The sequence below is a fragment of the Orbicella franksi genome, chromosome 2 (genome assembly GCF_964199315.1).
Source record: "Orbicella franksi chromosome 2, jaOrbFran1.1, whole genome shotgun sequence".
NCBI classification, from domain to species: Eukaryota; Metazoa; Cnidaria; class Anthozoa; order Scleractinia; family Merulinidae; genus Orbicella; species Orbicella franksi.
In genome coordinates, this window is record NC_138146.1 from 4226141 (window position 1) to 4234940 (window position 8800).

General features: G+C 42.5%; 1 protein-coding gene across 1 annotated transcript; it reads left to right on the forward strand.

Moving 5' to 3' along the window:
* Positions 1–2331: 2331 nt before the first annotated feature.
* On the forward strand, positions 2332–7788 carry LOC145467342 (uncharacterized). Its single transcript, XM_081450894.1, has one exon. It carries the CDS (start codon positions 2332–2334, stop codon positions 7786–7788), a length of 5457 nt encoding a protein of 1818 aa, XP_081307020.1.
* Positions 7789–8800: the final 1012 nt, after the last annotated feature.

Below are 8800 nucleotides of genomic sequence, written 5' to 3' on the forward strand. Positions count from 1 at the left end.
AGAGTTGTCTTGACAGGGATCCACTCATAATTTTCCATTGTCCAACCATACCCTCGTGGTGACGGTAAAACAGGATTAGGTACACAGTCATTGTTCCAAACCATCAACTGGTAGTGTGCTCGTAGTATGGCTTGGTGCAGAGCTGCCTTAGTCGGTGGTAATCTGTCAGATTCAGCTTATCTCTTCTTAAACAACGACCACCTGAACTCTTTGTCAGTTTTAATTGTGGCCTTTGGCTGGTACAGCTGGCAGACGAATTGCTCAATCCCATCAAGGGTTTCTTCGTCGGGTTTTTCATCTTTACCCACATTGGCTAAGGATCTAAGGATCTAAGGATCGACTCATTGGCCTCTTCAAATTATTTCCAGCAAGTCGGTTTCCCTTTTCCTGAGAAACTACCCGTGTTATCAGCCCCTGTTAAGGCATGGAATGCTGGTAGTGCGGCTGTCTTGACTGTCTTGGCTGATCCAAGTGCTTCTACAATTGATTGCAACTTGATTGTTCGGCGAGTTGTTGCTGATCCAGTTGCAAAACTTTTATTTGGACACGTCTCTGAATAGCGTCTGATAGCTAGCACTAAAACATCAGTGTCTGGAGAATAGATCGAAAGTTCCGTAACACCGTCAGCTGTAGCGTCTAGCGCATGGATGATAATCTTTGTGTCCACTTCTTGAATCCGTGATATGGTAGTAAATGGGTTCTTGAGTGCCTAGTTGCTTGCTCCGAGTAGCAGACATAAGCAAAGACAGAACGTCGTAGTTGTCAAAAATCAAACGGATCTGCTACGTGTTATTGTATTTGACGAAAAGACGTGGTAAGCGTCCTTAGACAAATACTTCGCCAAAGAAAGGTGAAAAATATGGCTATTTTCATTTTTACTACTGCTGTTTTTAAGTTGTTGTTGCTTTTTAGGTTGCTACCAGTGTAAATTTATCATAAAATGAATGGTTGCTTAGAGGCTCGTCTCTGTGTAGGAAATTTGACCACGTGACAAATGAGAATATCATCAGTGCAACCGTATCATGGAGGGATTAATTTTGAGAAAGTTTGACAAGCTATTGTGAACATTTAAAAACGATTACATGTGTTTTTCTGGTCTAGCCTCGCTTTCATGCTAGGTCACGTGACCACCTCATAATCAGCAGCTATCACTAAATGATCAAATTGCGTATTTCTGCCAATTTTGGGTAGGTTTGACAAGCTTTTGCAAACATTAAATATAGTAATATGTAATATTCTATTCCAGCCTAGTTTTCATGCTAGAAAATCACGTGACCACTTCATAATCAGCAGCTGTCACTAAATAATCAACTTACGAATATCTGCCAAATTGATGAGGTTATAAAGAATTTAATGTACCAGCCTCGTTTTCATGTTGGCTCATATACGTCCGATTTGAACCCTCCTTAAAACCCGTCCTAGCAAGTTGCAGAGTTGCCACTAAAACTTTTCATGTTTACTAGACCCTAATGAACACTTTTAGACTGGTAGCTTGCTTTCAGCACGAAATTCCCACGGGCTTACATTTGCTCCCAGACTAAAAGGTGAGATGTAGAGAAGGCAACTTTCGTTTTAAAGTGACTGTTTTACACCTGGAGGGGTCACGTGACAAAAGTATAGAATAAAATGGAATAAATACGGCCTTATAAAACTTCAGCTATTTGAGAACTCCTGATAAATGTGAAATCACTCGCCAGCAGCTTAGGAGAGGTTCTTAAACCGAAAAGGTGGTGGAGATGCCGTGCAAAGTTGGCGATTTTGGTATCTTGGGGGTTATAACCTTTTGTGAGTATATTGTGTGATGGGAATTGTTTTAGCGTATTCTGAGGGGCCTGTGCCGGCATCAATAATCGAGATCCAAAATTGAGTTCCAACACCTGACTTCAGATTCTAGCTGATTCTATATTTCTAGTTCTAAACTGGTTGAGTTCATCACATGCACGGCATTGCTGAATGCCATCCGCATAAAGCCTGTCACATAGTTTGTCTTAAGTGGCACGAAATTCTTTCCAATACCGGAAAACAACAACACTGTTGAAAACTGGGACCGAGCTTGTCACGTGACTTACACGATTTGACCCCCTTGAACACTGAACTGAAAGGGAACGAATGCAAAACTAATGCGAAGTCGTTGTTCTTGAATTGTATTCTGGAGTTTTTTTGTCTTTGAATAGAGTCTTTATCTACGAAAGTGTCGTTTGAATACGTTTTCTACATTTGGTGCCGAGACCCGGGAATTGAAACTGGGATTCTAGCGTTGTGAAGAACGTCTCAAAGGAAGCTGTTGTGAAGTCAAAGCTGCACTAGCTGAAAGCACGTGGGCGACCAATTATGCCGCCGAAATTGAGGAATTTGAAAAAATTTCGCGATGGTCACCGAAAGTTCGTCCAGAAAACTATCGAACAAGCCAAAGGGCTAATCTCTGAAGGCAATTCCATCGAAGTGAAAAGGCTGAAATTTCTTCGAACCGCCCTTGAAACGAAAATGTCGGAGCTTCAATCGCTCGACCGCGAAATTGTGGAGCTGGTGGACGACGTAAAAACCATCGATACCGAAGTCTCTGATAGCTGTGAGATAATGAGTTCCATTCAGGAGTGTATTGTTGAGTTAGAATCTGTTTTGGAAGCTCAAGAAATGCAGGGTAAGAGTCAGGAATTCCCTTCTGTGGCGCAACTTCCTCCTTCCGAAAGCGCGGGAACTTCTCAAGATCACGTTTCGAAGGCAAAGTTGCCGAAGCTCGAGCTTAAGAAGTTTCACGGAAATCCCATACACTGGTATCCCTTTTGGGAATCTTTCGAGTCTGCGGTTCATGAGAACCCAAATTTGTCTTCAGTGGATAAATTCAATTATTTGCAGTCACTTCTTACTGGCACCGCGCGTAGTACGATCGCTGGTCTGGCCCTGACGAGTGCAAACTACGAAAAGGCAGTTGGACTGCTTAAACAAAGATTCGGAAATCGACAGATAGTGATCTCCAGCCACATGGAAGTGCTCACTAAACTCCCCAAGGTGGAATCGATAAGCGAAGTAAAGAAACTCCGAAGCTTGTACGACACAGTGGAATCTCATGTTCGTGGATTGGAAAGTATGGAAATCTCATCTGAAATGTATGGTTGCTTCTTGACACCAATCGTTATGCAGAAATTACCGGAGGAATTTCGGATCGCTATCACACGAAATTTGGAATCGGAGACATGGAATCTGAAAGATATTTTGGGTGAATTTCACAAGGAACTGCGACTGAGAGAACAATGTCTTGTCAATAACAAGGATTCCAGGCCTTCACATCAGAGAGGTGAGTCGCCATTTTCTACATCAGCTTTGTACACTGACAGTTCTGAGAATAAAGAGTCTCCTCGTGTTTGGTGCTCATTCTGTAGTCAAAATCATCAGAGCTCTAAATGTAATGTTGTCACAAGTATTGAATCTAGAAGGGAAGTTCTTAAAAGGAAGGGCAAGTGTTTTCTCTGTCTCAAGCAAGGACATTTGGCACGTAACTGTCAAGCACCTATGAAGTGTCTTAAATGTCAAGGTGCCCATCATGTAGCAATTTGTGGTAACCCTGATCCAACCCTGGGTGGGCAAGATCGAGAACATGTGGCCAGTGTCTCTACTAGTATGTATGGGGATCAGTCTAGAGGGTCGGTGTTGTTGCAAACCGCAACCGCTGAAGTTGTGCGTCCGGATAATGACAGTTTTCCACTAAGTGTTCGTCTGGTTTTTGACTCATGCAGTCAGCGATCATACATCACTAAGGACCTTAAAGACAAACTGGGGTTATCAGTAATTGGTAGAGAGTCACTTCTAATCAAAACCTTTGGTGAGTCTGACGCCAGGCTACGAACATGTGAAATTGTTCAAGTGGGTATCAAAACCAGATGCGATGCAATTGTGTACATTCAAGCCTATGTGGTGCCAGTCATATGTGGCCCTCTGACCCAACAACCCACAGAGCTTGCTCAGTCTAGCTACGAACATCTGCATGACCTCAGTTTAGCCGACAGGTGTGGTGGCAGAGATTTGCCCATCAGCATTCTCATTGGTGCCGATTATTATTGGTCATTGGTCGAAGGTACTATTGTGAGAGGTGCACCGTGGGAACCTGTTGCTCTTGCTACAAAGCTAGGATATGTCCTCTCCGGACCCACTATGATTGTGTCTAACCGTGACAATGGTAACACTGTGAATCTTACTGCGACGCATGTACTGAAAGTGGAAGCAAGTGTCGTCGGTCAAGATGAACTTGCCTCTGAACTTGGAAAATTCTGGGACTATGAGTCACTTGGCATTCGAGATAAAGGTTCGTCTCTGTATGACAAATTTGTTAGCGAAGTTGAATTCACTGAAGGAAGATATCAAGTACAGCTACCTTTCAAAGAGGACCATGAGCTGCTTCCAGATAATTTTGCTTTGTGCAAATCAAGGTTGGTCTCACTACTGAAACGTCTGAAATTAAAGCCCGAGATGTTAAAGCACTATGATGATGTCATCCAAGATCAGCAACAACAAGGAATTGTGGAACCTGTGGATCAAGGTGTCAACAATGGTGTGGGAAAAGTACATTACATTCCTCATCATGAAGTGATTCGCGTGGACAAGGACACCACAAAACTTCGTATTGTTTATGATGCCAGTGCACGATCAGGAAAGAACACATCAAGTCTCAATGACTGTTTGTATGCTGGTCCACCACTATCTCCCCTCATCTATGACATCCTCCTGAGGTTCCGGGCTCACAAGACAGCCCTCATAGGAGACATTGAGAAAGCTTTTCTAAATGTTTCAGTTCACCCCAAAGATCGTGACTATCTTCGTTTCCTGTGGGTTGATGATGTCACAAGCAGCCACCCGAACCTACAAGTTTATCGATTTGCAAGAGTTGCATTTGGCGTCTCCGCAAGTCCGTTCCTATTGAATGCAACAATTCGTCATCACTTGACTTCTGCTGACATCCCCAAAGAATTTGCTGAGAGAGTTCTGAAAAGTCTGTATGTGGATGACTTTGTTGGTGGAGATGATTCTGACAATTCTGTTTTCGAGATGTATGAGAATCTGAAGTCATCCTTCAAGAGCGGAGGCTTCAATATGAGAAAATGGGTCTCCAACTCTGAAGCCCTTCAGGAAAGAATTGAACAATCTGAAAGCCAGTCTTCTCAAGTTACAAGCAAGTCTGTCAAGGAGCACCCTGTTCAAGAGGAAGATCAAACCTTCTCGAGTTTCCTGTTTGAGACGTCAAAGAACCCCAGCACAGTAAAACTGAAAGTACTGGGAGTTGGATGGGATAGACGAAATGATTTATTACTCTTGGATCTGGCCTCTCCACTAGAAACTAGCAATACTTGTCCAGTTACGAAGAGAGCAATTCTTGGTACAACAAGCAAGTTGTATGATCCCCTGGGACTAATTAGTCCAGTCATCATTCTACTGAAGATCATCTTTCAATCTATTTGCAAGACAAGAGTGGGTTGGGATGACCCCGTGGATTCATTCATCCATGAACAGTGGTTAAAGCTTGTTCAAGATGCTAAGAAGGTGGGGGTGGTGGAAGTGAGGAGACACTACCACCTTGGCTTGTCATCAGGAGATTTACAAAGCATTCAACTCCATGGTTTTGCGGATGCAAGTGAGAAAGCCTATGGAGCAGTTGTGTATTTACGCCTTGAAACAACTACTGGAACTGTCTTCACCCAGCTTTTATCGTCAAAAACCAGAGTTGCTCCGATAAATGGAGAAACCATACCTCGACTGGAGTTACTAGGTGCTCTTGTTCTGGCCCGACTGGTCAATACTGTGTTGACAGCATTTGACGGAACATTGGAAGTTGATGCTGTGTTCTTCTGGTCAGATTCGCAAATTGTTCTGTGGTGGATTTGGGGTGTAAACAGAGAATTCAAGCAATTCATTCAAAACAGAGTGGTTGAGATCCGTCGACTTACAAAGCCAACTCAGTGGAATTATTGCCCCACAGAATCCAATCCAGCTGACATCTGCTCACGTGGTACGATGACCTCGAAACTGATCACCAACCAATTGTGGTGGAGTGGTCCTGAGTTCCTTAGAAAGGAAAAGCAGTGGTGGCCAAGTCTTGCAATGAACTCTGCTGAAGTCACAAGTGACGATTCAGATCCTTGCCTAGAACTGAAGAAGGGAAGCTGTAACAGCCACACAAAGCAGCATGATGGTACAGTTCTTGCAAACATTGCCTCTGGAGAGGTGACATCAGAAAAGTCACTAAATCTTGATTGCATCATTCCCTTGGAAAGGTTCAGTAGTCTTCAAAGACTTGTGCGAGTCACTGCATATGTTGTGCGATTTGTTTCTAATCTCAAGCAAAGTAAAATGAAGAAGAGGTTAGTGGATGGAGTAATAAGGCATGAAGAGGTGGATTGTGCAAGAGAGCTTTGGATCAAGGAGGTTCAGAAATCTGTATACAACAACAAGAACTTTGACCAGGTCAAGATCTCATTATCACTGTTTACAGATGACAAGGGAATTCTGAGGTGTGGTGGTCGTCTTAAAAATGCCCCGATTCCGTATGATGCTCGTTTTCCAATATTCCTTCCAAGATATTCACGACTAACTTACCTAGTGATAAATGATTGTCATCTCAAGGTTCTTCACAATGGTGTGAGGGACACTCTCACAGAGCTAAGGTCAAGATTCTGGGTAACAAAAGGAAGGCAGACTGTGAAAACTGCGATAGGAAAATGTTCTGTTTGTAAGAAGTTAGAGGGCAGAAGCTATGCAGTTCCTCCTCCCCCACCTCTTCCTGAATTTCGATTGAGCGATGACTTTGCTTTTACTCGAGTAGGAGTGGACTTCGCTGGGCCCATGTATGTCAAGGATGTATTCTCAAAGAATGGAGATTTGAACAAGGTCTATATAGCTTTGTTCACGTGCGCCGCAACCCGAGCTGTTCATCTGGAACTTGTCCCAAATCTGAGTGCGGAAAGTTTTATCAGAGCCCTTACTCGCTTTAAAGGGAGACGAGGAATTCCTGTCTTGATTGTCAGTGACAATGGGAAAACATTTAAGGATTCAAGAGTGCAGGCATATTGTCAGTGCGACGGTACACAGTGGAGGTTCAATGTCGAAGCGGCCCCTTGGTGGGGTGGTCTCTTTGAACGTCTAGTAAAATCAGTCAAGTTGAGTTTGAAGAAGGTCATACGAAATGCCCGGTTAAACTATGACGAGCTGTCTACTGTCCTTGTAGAAGTGGAAGCAGCCTTGAATTCACGACCCTTGACATATATCTTCGATGAAATGGAGGAACCATTAACACCTTCACACCTGATTGTGGGCCGCAGAATTTTGTCAGTACCATCAAAGAACTCATCGAACGAAGTTGATCAAACTGAGGGAACACTTACAAGAAGAGCCAAATTCTTACAGCGAACACTGGATCATTTTTGGAACCGATGGAAGTCTGAGTATCTCACACAACTTAGAGAGTACCATCGCTACTCAAAGAGAGCAAATTCTGTCCGTAAAGTGCAAGTGGGAGATATTGTGTGTCTACATGAGAACAAAACCCCGAGACAGCAGTGGCGGCTTGGGAAGATCGAACGATTACTTCCTGGTCGAGATGGTCATGTTCGAAGTGCAGTGGTGAGAGTCAAGTCTGGTAATTCGCCAACCGCGGAATGGAGACGCCCATTGCAGAGGCTCTATCCCCTGGAAGTGAGGTTGGATAATGGAACTGCCAACCCTGTGCCCCGAGTGGCAAATGTTCCTGTTACAGTAGTGAGGGACGAGGATGTCCCAGTTGTCGTCGTGAATTCTGACTAAGATAGATGTATTGAGTTCATTCTGTTATATAGAGTTTATGCTCGTAAGATTGTTTCAACTTTAAATGAACTTTAAACTTTGATTGATGACGTCAATCAACGCGGGGGAGTGTGTTGAAAACTGGGACCGAGCTTGTCACGTGACTTACACGATTTGACCCCCTTGAACACTGAACTGAAAGGGAACGAATGCAAAACTAATGCGAAGTCGTTGTTCTTGAATTGTATTCTGGAGTTTTTTTGTCTTTGAATAGAGTCTTTATCTACGAAAGTGTCGTTTGAATACGTTTTCTACAAACACGTTTAATTTTAACTTTTTAAATTGTCCAGGTCACTACAGATTTACATTTATCTTTCATGTCTTAAAATGTCCTTCACAGCTAAGGCTGCCAAAACAAAGTTGGATTAACTTTGGCTAATTAGTTTCTGTTTGACCTGGATTGTTTTTTTCACCATTGTAACACAAGCGATTTATGGATTAGAAGGGTTTATGAGGAAAATTACCGGCGTTACAGCTATTGACGTACATTTGACAAGCTCTAATTACAAAGATTTTATCCAAAAACAGTAACAAGAAAGAAAAGGTCTTGGTTGATGAACTTTTATCAGTCATTTTGACGCGTGAACTTTCGAGGTTGAAAAGGACTCAATTTTTTATGATTTGCAACTTAGAAAGATTGTCTGCAAGTCAGCAAACCGCACATTGAACATTGTATTGCAAACTTATGTGCGACTGATTTGAGTATCTTCTCAAAAGTAATCACCACCAAATGTCGAAAACAAATTTTGAAGTTCGTATGAAACACTTGAAAGTACTGGTGAAATGAAACTGATGATTAAAATTTTAACTGTGTTTATTTTCTCGAGTTCCCGTGGGAAATTGTTTTTTGGCGTTATTTCAGTAACTGTTAACATCTTTAGCTTTTAAAAAATGCAAAAAGGACTGTATTATACTTAAAATTAGTTTAGTACAAGGTCAGTTTGTCCAACTTAAAGACTTAAAACTTAAATTG

What these genes read in the sequence shown, in the direction of transcription:
- LOC145467342 (XM_081450894.1), top strand. Translation starts at nt 2,332, where the DNA reads ATGCCGCCGAAATTGAGGAATTTGAAAAAATTTCGCGATGGTCACCGA.